The 15,901-nt window shown below is 36.4% G+C and overlaps 1 protein-coding gene across 3 annotated transcripts in view; it reads right to left on the reverse strand.

The window, feature by feature from the left end:
- The window catches only part of ATP10D (ATPase phospholipid transporting 10D (putative)), a 105,292-nt gene that overhangs the window by 64,498 nt on the left and 24,893 nt on the right, over window positions 1-15,901 (reverse strand). For 2 of the 3 annotated variants that reach the window (XM_079153918.1, XM_079153920.1), the window contains exons 2-3: window positions 10,925-11,251; window positions 8,763-8,957 (exon numbers count right to left, since the gene is read on the reverse strand). In XM_079153918.1, the coding sequence (XP_079010044.1) occupies window positions 8,763-8,957; window positions 10,925-11,214 (485 nt within the window). In that variant the 5' untranslated portion in view covers window positions 11,215-11,251. Of the gene's footprint in view, window positions 1-8,762; window positions 8,958-10,224; window positions 10,378-10,924; window positions 11,252-15,901 lie in introns of those variants that run through there. The other variant, XM_079153919.1, reaches the window with a different exon arrangement.

Here is a 15,901-nt window from a genome sequence, read left to right on the forward strand (position 1 = left end):
GAAAGTTATGGAAATAATTCAAGAGAGGGATGAAAATGATCAGAATTAAGGCAGTAGCAACAGAAATGAACAGGAGACAAAATCAAATCATATTTAGGTACCAGAGGCAGCCAAGTTTTCTTAGTACATGCTAAGGAGTTATGAAGAATGACACTATGGTTTCTAACTTGTATGATGGGATGATGGATGGTGCCTTCCACCATGTCTCAGATTTTAGAAGAAACTGTTTGCATTACAGAGGAGATAACAAATTCATTTTGAGAACGTTTTATTTGAAGTGGGATATGCGGTTGAAGATGTCCATCAATCTGAACATTCTGATTTAATGCTCATGAATATAGATTTAGAATTGGAAGTATACAGAGGGTAATTTGTACCAGGTAAGGTGGGGTAAACCACAAACCAGTGCCTAGGAAAGCCTGCATTGACATAAGAAGGTCTCTGAAAGGATGTGGTAAAAAAGGGGAGCTGCCACTTCCCTTATCTCCAGTCCTTGGGGGATTATCTGAAGAGAGTAACCTCAATTGTAAAGGAATGTACTCATAAACATCTGAAGAAAGCCACATGTGCAGTGGACATGCAACCTATCCTATATATTTCCCCACCTTGTAGGCATGGCACCACCTTCCATTGCATCCTGGCCTGCCGCTGCAGAGGAAGAAAGTGAAAAATAAAATGTCCAAAACCTCTCCGTTGAGTCTCCAGGTTTTCTCTTTGGGATTAGGAAACAGTATGCACGGGGCCTTTGCAGCCCTGGGGTTGAACACAAGAATATCGGATTCCTTAGGGAAAAAGACTTCAAGGTGCTACAGAAGTGGAAGAAGATCCAAGAGAAAGTGATGTTAGAGAAATAAGGGAGGAGAAGATTTCAGAGAGTAATCATAATCAAAGGCCAAGAGATATCTTGTAGTGTAAGAACCAAACTGCCTATGGAATTTGGTTATGCGGTCTGCTGAGGTGGGAAAACTTGGATAACATGTAATTATTGATAGGGATAATCAAAGGAGAAAGTGTGGCCTCTGGTGGATCTGGGAACAACTTGAAGTTGGAGACTAGAACGTTTTCTAGAGTTTAGCTGTAAAGGAATAAAGTGTGAAAATAGTTTCTGCAAGGGAAGTGAGTCAAAGACAAGTCTGAATTTTGGGAAGAAGCTGATAGAGATGTCAAGGTATATGGTTGAAGTCAGAATGGAGGAAGTTGGTTGAGATTATAGAGAAGCAATAAGGAATGCCATTAACAATACAGATAGATAGACAGGTTACTATTACAAGAAAGTGAGTCCCCTCAATTTAAAATTGGAACAAAGATGTGGATGGTATATAAAGGAATTTGAGCCAGGCCTGGAGGGCCACGCTTGTAAGCCTAGCAACTCAGCAGGCTGAGGCAGGAGGATTGAAAGTTCAAGACCAGCCTCAGCAATTTAGTGAGGCCCTAAGCAATTTAGTGAGACCCTGTTTCAAAATAAATATAAAAAGGACCAGGGATTTGGCACAGTGGAAAAGTGACCCTGGGTTCAAACCCAAATACCAAAAAAAAAAGAAAAGAAAGAAAGAATTTGAGAAACATATTTCATGCTCAATAGCTTCTACTTCCCTATATGCAAAAAGCTAAGTGGAAATTTGCTGAGCTTTTGTAAATGTAGGGAAGGAAAACAGACTTGAACATGAAAGTTAGACATTTTATTTTTCTTTTAAATATAAAAGTAAAATTGTTCTAAGCAATAAGTTTATTTTTTATACTAGAACAAAATTCAAATGAAGTCAATTTACAACTGAATTCATGTCATTTTTCCCCATTGGAATTTGTACTGGGAATTTAAAGAACAGTTAATTTTCCTAATAGTTAGGTCGATAAACATGTACTGATATTAGTATGTCAGTTATATGAGGTGCTAAGGATATGAAAATGATGAAGATATGGTCCCCACTGTCAAGAATTTATACTCAAAAATTAGAAAAGAAACACAAACAATAATTCATACAAGAGAGATCACAGCTACTATGGGAGCAGACAGGGGCAACATCTAGTCCTGGAGGAGTGGTCCTGCACCTTTTTGAAGGATGATCAGGTGAAGAGAGGAGACTGTGGACAGCACCTCTGTCGGGGTACTCATGCCCAGGGTGGAGGAACACAATCAGAAGGCACGAGAGAGTGTGGAGTATGGGGGCAATTAAAGCTAAGTTTCCTGCACATTTACCTAACTTGGAACATTTACAAATGTTGGTACGTGCAAAATAAGGCTAAGTTTCTTTCCTGGATAAGAATTTAAACCAGGAAGAGGATTTTCTTCTCTTGGGGCCTAAATACGCAACTAGAGCTTCTTGCGTGTGCTTAGTTGTTTGTGCTGGTGGGTAACTCTCACTGGTCAGAATAAGGCGCCCACGGTCCTTTCTTCAGGAAACCTTCCAGGCCCATTTTCCTCTTTAAGAGTTCAATACTAAACAGCTCTGCTACATCAGCATTGGAAAAAGCTGAGAAGAAGATGCAACTGACATTTAACAGTGACTCCACCCGGTGGGAAATTGGTAAGGGGGAGAGAGGGAGGGAGATAAAGACGTAGAAAATGTGGGCTTCTACTTCTTACTTTCCAAAACAGAGAAGGGATGAGATTATGAAAGAATTGTTCATTTTGATTTTTAAGGTATTTTTCTAGTAAATGCTAAAAATAATTTATAATAAGCAAATAGTTGTCATTGGACACAACAGTAAGCTAAGTTTTATGAGAAACTTTATAAACCTTCACTCATTGAATTTTTATCAATGCTCTCCGGTAGATATATTATGAATGCACTATGGTCCCTTCTCTTTACCAATGAGAAAATATTAGCCCTGATGTGGTCACATAGCTCCTAAGCAGCCCTGTGATTTGAAACAAGGCAGGTGGCTCCAGAGTCCACTCTGTCAAGTACTAAGGTTTATTTCCAGCTACTGTCACTTCTGAAGAACACCAAATAGAATGTGGTTTAAATGTACATCATAAAGTGAAATTCGAAGAAGCACTACTTAGTAAAATGCCACATATAAGGTTAATTAACACAGATGGTCACTGGTATTTTATTTTAATTCAAGAACGTGGAATTCCATGGTTCTGTGAGATAATCCTAAAATGCTCACATTAGGTACTATCAACAACATGGAGACTTTTTTTTTCATGTTTTAAGACTGAATTTGTTATTATTAATTTAAATTTTGCATACTGGTTTACACATTTTTTCAAAGTCTTTCCACATTTTTATTGGTACGTTATAGTTGTACATATGGTGGGATTTGTTATATATTCATACATGCACACAATATAACAGTATAATTTGGCTAATATCATTCCCCATTGTTTCCCCTCTCCCTTTCCTTCTCCCTACCTGGTCCCTTTCCTCTATCCTATAGGTCTCCCTTCAGTTTTCATGAAATTTGCCACCACCACTGCCACCACTTTTCTTTGTCTTTTTCTTCTCTAGCTTCCACATATGAGAGAAAACATGACCCTTGACCTTTGGAGTCTGGCTTATTTTACTTCACATAATATTCTCAAGCTCCATCCATTTTCTTTCCTTTTGTTACATTTTTTAATTTGTCCTTTTAAATTATACACAACAGTAGAACACATTTTGACATATCACACATATATGGAGTATAACTTCCCATTCTTGTAGTTGTACATGATGTGGAGCTACACTGGTCATGTAGTCATATAAGGAGAGTTATGTCTGATTCGTTCTACTGTCTTTCTCATTCCCTTCCCCCATTCCCCCCTGTTTAACTTGGTGAACCTCCACTTCTCTCTGCGCCCCCACCTATTGTGACTCAGCATCCCATATCTGAAAGAACATTCAGCCTCTGGTTTTTTGGGATTGGCTTATTTCACTTAGCATGATAGCCAGGTTCATTCATTTACCAGCAAATGTCATAATTTCATTCTTCTTTATGGCTGAGTGATATTCCATTGTGTATATATACCACATTTTCTTTATCCATTTATCTACTGAAGGGCACCTAGGTTGGTTCCATAGTTTAGCTATTGTAAACTGAGCTGCTTTAAACATTGATGTGGCCATGTCACTAGAGTATGCTGACTTAAAGTCCTTGGATACATGCAGAGGAGTGGCATAAGTGGGTCAAATGTTGGTTCCATTCCAAGTTTTCTGAGGTATCTCCATAATGTTTTCCAGAGTGGTTGCACCAATTTGCAGTCCCATCAGCAATGTATGAGTGTACCTTTTTTCCCACATCCTCATCAACATTTATTGTTACTTGTATTCTTGATAATTGCCATTCTGTCTGGAGTGAGATGAAATCTCAGTGTAGTTTTGATTTGCATTTCTCTAATTGCTATAGATGTTGAACATTTTCTCATATATTTGTTGACCATTTGTATTTCTTCTTCTGTGAAGTGTCTGTTCAGTTTCTTTGCCCATTTATTGATTGGGTCATTTGTTTTTTTGGTGTTAAGTTTTTTGATTTCTTTACATATTCTGGAGATTAATGCTCTGAGGTATAGGTGACAAGAATTTTCTCCTATTCTGTGGGCTCTCTCTTCATGTTGTTGATTGTTTCCTTTGCTGTGAAGAAACTTTTTAGTTTGATACCATCCCACTTATTGATTCTCGATTTTACATCTTGTGCTTTAGGAATCTCGTTAAGGAATTCAGTTCCTAAGATAACATGATGGAGATTTGGGCCTATTTTTTCTTCTAGCCGGAACAGGGACTCTGGTTTAAAGCCTAGGTCTTTGGTCCACTTTGAGTTGAGTTTTGTGCAGGGTGAGAGAGAGGGGTCTAGCTTCATTTTATTATATATGAATTTCCATTTTTCCCAGCACCATTTGTTGAAGAGGCTATCTTTTCTCCAATATATGTTTATGGTGCCGTTGTTATACTGGGTTTGTTTCTGTATCTTCTATTCTATATCATTGGTCTTCATGAATGTTTTGGTGACAATACCATGCCATTTTTGTTATTATATCCCTGTAGTATAATGTAAGGTCTGGTATTGTGATGCCTCCTGCTTCACTTTTCTTGCTGAGGATTGTTTTGGTTATTCTGAACCTCTTATTTTTCCAAATAAATTTCATGACTGCTTTTTCTATTCCTATGAGGAATGTCATCAGAACCTTAATAGGAGTTTCATTAAGTCTGTAATGTAGTATGGCTATTTTGACAATATTAATTCTGCCTATCAAAGAACATGGGAGAGCTTTACATCTTCTAAGGTCTTCTTCAATTTCTTTCTTTAGTGTTCTGTCATTTTCATTGTAGAGGTCTTTCACCTCTTTTGCAAATGACATAATTTCATTTTTCTTCATGACTGAGTAAAACTTCATTGTGTGTGTATATATATATATATATATATATATATATATATATATATATATACCCAGGTTGGTTCCATAGTTTGGTTATTGCAAATTGTGGGACTACAAGGGTATATATGTATCGCTGTAGTATGATGACTTCAATTCTTTTGGATAAATATGAAGGAGTAGTATCACTCCATGGTGGTTCCATGCCTAATTTTTTGAGGAACCTCCATACTGATTTCCATAGCAGTTGTACTAATTTATAGTACCACAAACAGTGTAAAAATGTTCCTTTTTCTTCACATCCTCTGTAGTATTATTGTTTGCATTTATTTATTTATTTATTTTGGTACTGGGAATTTAACCCAGGGGCACTTTATCATTGAACTACATTACCAGTCCTTTTAATTCTTATTTTGGAGACTCCTGTATTGCTAAGTTGCTTAAAGACTTGATAAGTTGCTGGGGCTGATAAAAATATGCAATCCTCCTGCATCAGCCTCCTGAGTCACCAGGATCACAGGTATGCAGCACCACACCTGGCTTTATTGTTTGTATTCTTGATGACTGTCATTCTGACCAGCACAAGATGAAATCTCAATGTCGTTTTGATTTGCATTTCCCTAATTGCTAATGGTGAACAATATGGAAATTTTTAAAGGTCAGAAAATAATGTCTGTCCCTCGAAAGCAGGCCTTGTATCTATTTTTTGTTTAAATCTTACTATTGTTTGGATTCAGTGTACTACAAATGCTTACGTGTTGAAGAATTGGTCCCCAGTCCAGCACACTATTCAGAAGTGATAAAACCTTAGACAGATGGAGCCTAGTGGGAGGAAGATATGTCATTTGGGGTGCACCTTGGACTTGTGCCCTACACCCTGTCTCTCTCTTTTTCTCTTTGCTTTCTGGCTTCCAGAGGTGAGCAGCACCCTCTGCCATGTGTTCTTGCCATGGTGTGCTGCCTTGCTACAAGCCCAAAAGCAATGGTGCTGACCAACCATGAACTGAAACTTTCAAAATTATGAGCTTAAATAAGCACTTTAAAAAATTTTATAAGGCATCTTGTTAGATGCTAACATCTAGCTAAGGCATTTTGTTAGATAACACAAACCTGACTAGCACAAATTAAATTTCTCGTCACTAGCCACATAGAAGATACTCAAATTTGTTGAATGAGCAACAGTTCTATTTTCAAGACATTTCTACTATCTTGAAACAGACCTAAACCCTTATAAATGACTCCCAATTTAAAGGCAGTCTTAAGAAAATCAGGTTTCCTTAAGAAATTGGAGTGTAATAAGGTTTAAATGTTTAATTTCTGTCCCAGTGTTTGTTGTTTCAAATGATCCTTACTCATATAAATTAAGCACCTTGTGAAAGATCACATATTACAAATAAGAACCAAATTATCTCCATAGAAATGTTAATATGCTTCTTCCAAAAGCTAATAAAGTTAATAGCTCCAAAGTTTCACCCTCAATTTTCTGAGAAATAATTTACTCTCTTTAATGAATTCTTTGCATTTCACAGGAATTTAAGCGAGCATATTTAAATCAACAATGCTTGGTTTTATAGCCTACCTTATTTCTCTATAGACTTATAATAATTATTCAAAGAACAATTTGGAGAGAATACATAAATACACTGCATTCTTCTATATCACTGAACAAAAGTAAATTACATAGACCATAGATAAAAGACAAAATTAGCCAAGTCTTCTATGAAATGCAATCATGAAGAAGTATTTTAGAATGAACTTTAAATAATTGACTAGAATATTGCATTTCATCATAAGTTTACATGCAAATCATCTACAATAGATCTAGACTATGTCTAAAAGGACAAAAAAAGTTATGCCAGATCTCCCATTAGGAAATATAAACATCTAAAAAATAGTATAGTGTTATTAGAAGTTCTCAAGTATGAATTAAATGATTTGATGGTGTGGCATGCAAAAGCTCTAGCTGACTGTCATTGATCTGCAGTGGTAGCCCTGATGGCTAACCTTTCTCAGTCCTTAGAAAGTACTCGGTACTACGCTTATTGTTTTATCATTACATTCAAAATGAAAGGTGGGCATTTGTATAGTCTATGTAATTTCTCCAAAGCTGCACAGTTACTAAGTGGGACAATCAAAATCAGAACTTTTTAGAACTTAGAAAGTCAAATAAACATACATTATCAACTCTAAACTCATACTAAAAATAAGCATTTATGCAAGAGAATATATATATGCAAAATAGATAATAAGTGTTCTTTTCATTTGCTAAATTTGGTTTTAGCTCGGTAATCTTACAATCTGTCAAAATGTGGACTTTGTTCCATATAAAATCAATTCAAAATACTATTTCTTAGAGTTACTTTTGAAGGTAAAGACAGTGTCAACACTTCTTCTCTTTATCCCTGGCATTTTTATAAGCAATCAAATATTAATGAATGATTCATAGAACTATTGTAGTAAAATGCCCTATGATTTTAAAATGCAAATCACAAACTTACATAGTACTACTATTTCATTGTTTAACAGAATACATTGTTTAACAGAATCTGGTTCCCTTTTGTTTAGACACAAGTATAAATAAAAAGTAGAACTAAATTTTCTGTATTCACATAATCTCATATCATCTTACCAAAAAAAAAAAAAAAAAAACCCTTTTCTTGTTCTCTTGAATGTTGTAAAAACCACTGAGGAAGTCTAATAATGAACAATATTCAGGATCCTGAAGGTTTCACCTTAAATATCACTTCTTCAACAAACCTTCCCTAACCTTTTCCTCTCTGGCTCCTATAAGGTTGAAGACAAATTACACTTGTCTATACTGTCCCCTAAATACTAACTTACATCTAAAAATAAGAACCTAGGAGCTGCATATAAGATAGCTCACGGTTTCAAACTCACCTTAGCTGAGTTTATTCTTGGTTACACAGAGTTTCTATTTATTTCACAAATACTGAAAACGCAAGCCTCCAACAGCACCCAGGCTTCTGAATGAACTTCCTCCTGTTGATGCTGGTGTTACTTCGATGCCTCAACTCTGTGCATAAAAAGAAATTCTTTTCTCCATTTTCTACAATCCCTTTCCTCCATAGGTAGCTCCTTTCTTCTCTTCACATCCCAACCTATTTTTGATACCATTCATACCCAACTTGAATGGTATCTTCTTTCTGACCCTAAATTGTGACATCTAATGTTAAAAACTATTTGCTTGCTTGCTTTCTTGTGGATTAAAGTTTCTTTCAATTCCACTATGCATGAATTATAGAAGTCCTGGATCTACAATGGCTTTTGTTTTCCTCTGATGCCTGATTTAAATTCACTATAGGATTTTGAAAAGTATTTGTAGAAAACAATAACAACAACAACACAGAAGAGGTTCTGGCCACACCTAGGAGGAAAAACACCAACACACTTCTAAATGATTTAAAGACATGCGTATATTCTTCAGCAAGCCTCCAGTTACACTTACCTACTGTAAACTTTAGTGACTAAATTATTGATCTGTTTGTCGATTTTGTATTTTCGGTAATCTTCCAAGCCATCCTTAATTGCGATAATTGTAAGGACCACCACCAGAGGCAGCATGGTAATTTCCTTTTGGAAGGCTTCTACCAAAGGCACCCAGTTCAGGACGACTAGGAACAGGAAGTACAAATTGGCAGCCCTGCAACCCAAATATTCAGAGGAAGGTGTCAAGGAAGTACTATTTTCGCTACTTTAAAAGTTAAAAAAACAAAAATTAGAAGAAATTCAGAGTCAGCATGTTTTTAACTTTTTAGCCCTTTGTATGACCAAATAGATTCAAACAATGATCACAATAAGTGGGAAACCCTGAGGGGTTTTGTTTGTTTGTTTGTTTTCTCTGTGAGACTAACCCTTCTATTTCTTTGTATGCTATTCAAAATCTAATTATTCAGAAACTTCTTCTCTTTCTCTGTTTTATATATTCAAATATTCCTCTACTGGTTCCTTATTTTAGGGCATAAGTTTAAGTTTTAAAAGAAAAACAAAATCTCAATCTTGCATAGCCCTTTCAATTGTTATCACGTATTTTCCCATTGACCATCAAACAATTCAAAAGAATAATCTACCCGTATTTTTCCTTTGTCACTTCCAATCCTTTAACTTTGAAAATTTCTTTCTAAACCCTTTAACTTTCTATGACTTCAATTATTTCTAAGTGTGCCATATCCAGACCTATAGGAATTTTTTGAGTTTCTGATTTGTTTTCTATCAAATGCACTAGATTACAAACTCCACACAAGACATAAATACCCATAGCCCTTAAAGCCAATAATTCAACAAATTCACATCTGCACTTTAAACACAACCACTGTTCAATATAGGCATATGGAGTATGTTTAGAATGAAATATGAGAATAAATGTATGCAGAACGAATAACAAATGTTAAGAACCTCTACACTCACAGTAGCACTTTTTCAAACATGTTTACAAAAACAAAATAGTTTTCCAGCCAAGCTTCTTTTCACTCTGTCTTTCCTTTTTTTGTTAGTCTTTCTGGTCATCATAGCTCAATATGTTCCCATCAACTTTTTCCTCCTTTCATTAAATTCCTCACATCTAATCCACAGTAACTATAACAGGTTAGCCTTCTTTTCATTCCCACATTGTTCTAAGTTCAGGTTGCCATGACAACTCACCAGGCTGTACACATCAGCTCCCTAAATGAGCTCTCTGCCTTCGGTTGGCCTCTAAGCCCCCATCTATGCATCACACTGAAATACAGACATGAGCATGTTTCTCTGTTCAAAAATGTGCTGCAGTTTTTGGTTTCAACTCTTTATCCTGACATCCAGGCTCTTTTGATGGATTATACTTATATATCCAGCACTATTTCTTAATGCTCCCCAGAATAGTCCCTATATGTTATCAGAGAGGACCACCTCCCAGGCTAGAATGTCTTACCCACCCTCAGAAGTAGGCCTTCCATTTCTCCAGCTGGTATTAGGATTCTCTTTGAGGTTTCCATTCTGTAGGATGGTACTTGATAACACTCATCACATTCCCCACATGTTTTCTTCATTTGTATATAATGCTTGTGTCCCTAGTTAATCTGCACACTCTACAAAGAAAGAAGCAATGCTTTTACCTGCACTGCCTTCGGTGCTTAAACTCATAGATCTTCCCTAAATGCACATTAAACTGAATTATGTCATTGCTTCACATAATAACATCTTATATCAGCATTTGCTTTAGAACTCTATCTCCCATGTTATGAAGTAAGAAAAATGTGAAATTAAAATGTAGTATGGTTTAATGGAAAGAACACTAAAGCAAGAGTGAGAAGATGACAAGGTTGTAGTCATTGGTCAGCTATTTATCACTGGTAGGGCCCTGGCTAAACAAAGAGTTGCCTAATTCTATATAATTTAAGACTAAAAATGCCTTCTCTGGTAAAGAGAAGCATTTTACCAAGTGTCAAGCACTATGTGAATGTGAGGGTCATCATGCCAACAACAGACTTGAATTCAGATTTCCAAGGAGGGTGTTACAGATCTTATGCTTAAATAACATACAGTGTTGTGAAAATGAAGATAAAAATGTGTCAACTAAAATGAAGAGCATTCTAAGTTTTTTTTTTTTTTTTTCCTCAAAAAGAAAAAAAGTACCTGTGAAACTGTTCAAATAAATTTCTTGGCACAAAATTCAGAAGTGTGTACTTTGTTGTTCGTATTCGGTTATTCACATAGGTTCCAGAGAACTTTTCATACTCATCCTTGAAGGGCCAGAGGTGGGGAATAACAACCCGGTGCTTTCCTGCCAGTTTGGGGGTCTGGGAGGACTTGCCCCCACAAGCGAGCAGCGAGGAATAGTTGTATGGCCTCTCTTCATCATCCCTGTTTCGGACACCCATCAGTTGCTGCCAGTGGTATCTGGCCCATTGAAAAGGCTCAGTCATGTCCAGGATGCAGTGAGATCCAGGGTGGGTAGGTGATCTGGCAACATACAAACAAAACACACATCCAATAAGCTTCTGGAAAGTCCTAAAGTAGAGCACATTTTAAATTTTTTTTCTATTCCAAATAAATACATGATCCAATAGTTCAATAAATAATTGGGAAAGTAAACCTCATCTTTGGAGCTTCATTTTAAACAAATCTTTATTAAAGAAAGCACACACCCTCTGGCCTAATCATCTGATCATCTGATCACCTAAGCAACAAAGACAACACCTAAAAGGCCATTCCATATAACTTGAAGCAAACACTTTGGACTTAACATATGCAAGTCTCAACTCTTCTTGTCAGTTTTCTCATCTTTAAAATGAGAATAATGCCATGTATTTCAGGAAACTGTCACAAGGATTAAATGCACAATATGTAAATCACCCAGCCTACAGGCTGATGGCACGTAAGCACATCCCTTTGTCCATCAAGAGGTGAACTCTTTCCCTAACTGTTGAAAATTCTTTCTATTCCTTGGTCACATTCTTTGCTTTGGCTACAGAAAGACTAATACACAGGATGCAAGCGGGGATTTGAAAGTGCTTGCTCAATGGGACTTGCTCTCTCTCACTGCTCGGGAACCCTTCTGTCACTATTGTGAGCCTGGCCTGCTCACGGTAAGATAGAACACAGGCCCATTGCTCCTGCCAATATGTGGGTGAGCCACAGACTTCCAGCAGACCACAAGCACGTGAACATGCCCAGCTGACATAACCTAGAATAGAGATGAGCTGTTCCAGCTGAGCTCAGTCTAAACTGCCAATCCATCAAATCTTGAGTCAGTAAATGTTATGTCATAAAATATGGGATGGTATGTTATAAAACAAAATCTAACTGATACATAATCCCTTCCTTATTTTCAAGTTTTCCTTATTTTCCAGGAAATTCAGCTCCACTTAGAATGTGAGCTCTGTAGATAGAAAAAAGAAGTGGGGGAAGGCTAACATTTATGAAGAGTACAGTCTATCCCAAGTACTTTCCAAAGTGCTTTACATACATTATCTTACTTAATGTTTGCATCAATCCTGTGACATGGGTAGCTAAGGTTGATTCAAAACACATCTTCCTGACTCAAGAGTTTTGACTGTTAATGTGTCTTACTTATCTGTGTATCTACAGTGCTTGGTACTTAGCAGATGCCCCAAAAGTTCATCTAGCAGATAATGAGCACATCATCAAGTATGCGGAGGGCAAGGTCGGGGGCCTTGGTTTTCATCTTTGCTTTATCAATGCCATTATATTTACTCATCTTGGTTTGAAGTTCACCTCTGGAGAGTCTTATTTAGTAAATCTTTGGATATGTCCTGATCATTTGAATTAGCAAAACTTTCCAGGTTAATCTGATGTAGGTGTCCACACACTTCACTATGAGAAAATCTAGGTAATGTGCAACACACCACACTAGGTTAGGAATACAGAGATGATTAAGACTTAACTCCCATTCTCCAAGAGCCGAGGGTCTAGATGAGGTAATGGCCTGGAAATATCAAAATGCAATCCCAGGTGCAAAAGAGAAGTGAAGGCACTGATGTAGTTTGGGGAAATTGTTTAAGCTTACTTCCTTCATAAACTTCATTCTAAGTTTGTAATATAAGTATTCTTTTCCCTAAGTTTTATACTAACCAGGAAATAATAGTTTCCCCCAAAGGACATTAAAATTGCATCCAGTTTTCATGGACTGAAACAATCAATCATTACCTAGCAGCACTGAAAGAGTTAATCCAAGCATTCTAGTGATTCTAATGAATTGATATTTTTAATAATCCATTCTTGTCAGTACACTTTTTTATTATACATTAGACCTTAAGCAATTCAATAGATTACAGTTATCTTTATCCTTGCATTTATAGAAAAAAAAACTGAATAATTACCTTTCAAAAAGATATCAGATTTTTAAAAATTGTATAAATCTGAAGAAAAATAATAAACATACATAAGAGTAGAAAGTCACTTTAAATGCAAAAGGCAACAGCCTCTGAGTGCATGTAATTCTTTCTGAATACTGAACCCACAATATGTGCCCTTATTCAAAAGTTAGTCTTAGATAGCTTCTATCATCAAGTCAGTCTTATCAATTTTATACAAAATGATAGGAACAAGAAGAAAAAGTTCTATCCCCATCAAATCTCTGTCCTTGGAGTTCTCAAAAATCCTTTTTCAAAGAGAACTAAATCAATGCTCACTATCTTTCCAATGTAATTTGTAAAATGCTGACCTCGAAATAAATTTGAAAAACCTGGTTTTCACTTCAGTATATAAAAATAGTGTAGTCCTTTGGTTGTACTAAAGTAATTCATAACATATCCAGGAATCCCCTCCAGCACAGAGATAGAAGATAATGCTATTAAATTAATCAACAGATAGCAGAGGAAAATAGTTCATATAAATACTAAGTGCTTTTCATGCATTTCACACCACACTCACTAGGTGATCGTCATGACAAAATTTATGATTATTACAAGGTTGAAATTAGCATGATTTGCTATTATTTCTGGAAACTTTAGAAGGAAGTTCACATTTGCAAGTACATTCTTATTAAGAAATAAGGATGTGTATCCCTCTAGTGTCCACAATCTCATACAACAATCTAAGTTGTACTTGGCTCTATATATTTCAGAACATGATCTCTTGAGACTGCAAATATAAGATTAATTAAACAAATATGAGAAGGTTAACTCCTGGTAATTCCTGGTGTGTATGACTAATAACCTCACACTCACAAAAATACTGACTCAGAGACAATCAGCTTGTCATTCCACAGACCCAGGCAAGAACCACATTTTTCCTTAAGTCATTTGATTTCCAAGAAATAATTTCATGATGCCTGAAAATCATGTACTTGCTAAAGTATTTCTAGGCCTGCTTTCCTCTGAGCCTTTTCAATGAATGTCCTTAATGTTAGCTGCTCTATGCCCTGCCCTTTCCTTCCTCCTTTCTATTCTCATGGAATTTTAGAGGAAACAGAATTGGGGCTGGCTCACTTCCCCCCTCAGCATCTCAGCATCTCCCTCAGCTATTTCCTACCCTCCACAGCTGGCCAGCAGCTCACCCTCTTGTAGGAACTCTTTCCCATCAGTACTGCTGCTCATTCTTGAAAAGTGATAATTGGATCTGAGGGTGGATTTAAGCAAAACACCAAAGTTATACTTTCAAGGGACTGAGGAGAAAAAAATCAAGTTTGGAGGTAATTAGCAAACAATGAGATCCTTTCCGAATTTCCAGTTTAATTAAATCCTTTTACATAAGGCAGGAATACAAGAGTCTACTAAGCTACCCTAAGTCAGTGGCTTTCAACATATACTACATACACACTTGTAGCCAAAACAAAGATTCTACAAAACAATCCTGACCCTCACCACTTGCCATGCATAAACTATTTTCTATTCTTTCTCTCCCATATTCGTATGATACATGGAATTGGTTTCAAGGTCCACTAATGTGTTTCTCTACATACTTTGGATGCCACTGATTGCGTCTGGCCCCACATTGAACTGAAAGTGTATTAGGAGGTGGACAAATCCATGTCTCCATCCCCATAGATGCAGAAAGCAGACACTGATGGTTGAAAGGCACCAACAGACGCCAGCATGCCTCACAGGTACAAGTGAGGGCTGCACGCTTTTTTCCCATCAGAGCCTGGCACACATGGCTTTTTCTTCTTTCTCTACCTAACCAGCAAAGTTAAAAGTATGTAGAAATTATCGGAATATGTAGAAAAGGATCTGTTATTAATATTGTTTCACATAAATATTCAGGTAAAGGAAAGATAAGATAAAGGAAAGCAAACCAGAGTAAGTCATGCCTCATCAAGAATCATTAAGACTCATGTTATTTTCAGGTTTAGACTTTGAAAATTACATAATCTAGAGTGCAAAAATAAGTAATCCTTAAGCAAAATTCTATACAAAGACGTATTTTGTCAGGGTATTGGCAAACATATTGTTTTAATTTTTTTAAGTGTAGAGAGAACCAACATTGTTAAATGGACACAAATTCACATAAAATATTAATCAGTTTCTCTTAAAATAAAAATCAATCGAACACTGGACACAATTTTGACATGACAATGATAGAAACTCTTTACTCTGGCCCTTGATTGTAATCCTAAATTTCTTAGTTATGCCTTTTAATTGAGGAAATTAGTATTTTACTCTTGATTTTTATTTATTTTTTTAATTTTGGTCAGGCACAGTGGCGCATGCCTGTAATCTCAGTGGCTCAGGAAGCTGAGGCAGGAGGATCACGAGTTCAAAGTCAGCCTCCTCAGCAACTTAGTGAGGCCCTAAGTACCTCAGTGAAACCCTGTCGCTAAATAAAATACAAAACAGGGCTTGGGATGTGGCTCAGTGGCTAAGTGCCCCTGGTCTCAATCCCCGGTACCAAAAAAAAAAAAATCTATTTTGATGTTCATATAATCATTGTACATATTTAAGGGGTAGAGTGTAATGTTTTGATGTATGTCTACAAGGTCTAATAATCAAGTCAGGCTAACTAGCATATCTCTCATTTCACACATTTTTTAAATTTCTTTGTAGTGAGAACATTCAAAATCCCTTCTTTTGGCTCTTCTGAAATATTTAATACAAAATTGTTAATCATAGTCACCCTTCTGTGCAAAGGGACATCAGAGCTCATTCCATC

Source organism: Sciurus vulgaris (assembly GCF_902686455.1).
Source record: "Sciurus vulgaris genome assembly, chromosome: 9".
Taxonomy (NCBI): domain Eukaryota; kingdom Metazoa; phylum Chordata; class Mammalia; order Rodentia; family Sciuridae; genus Sciurus; species Sciurus vulgaris.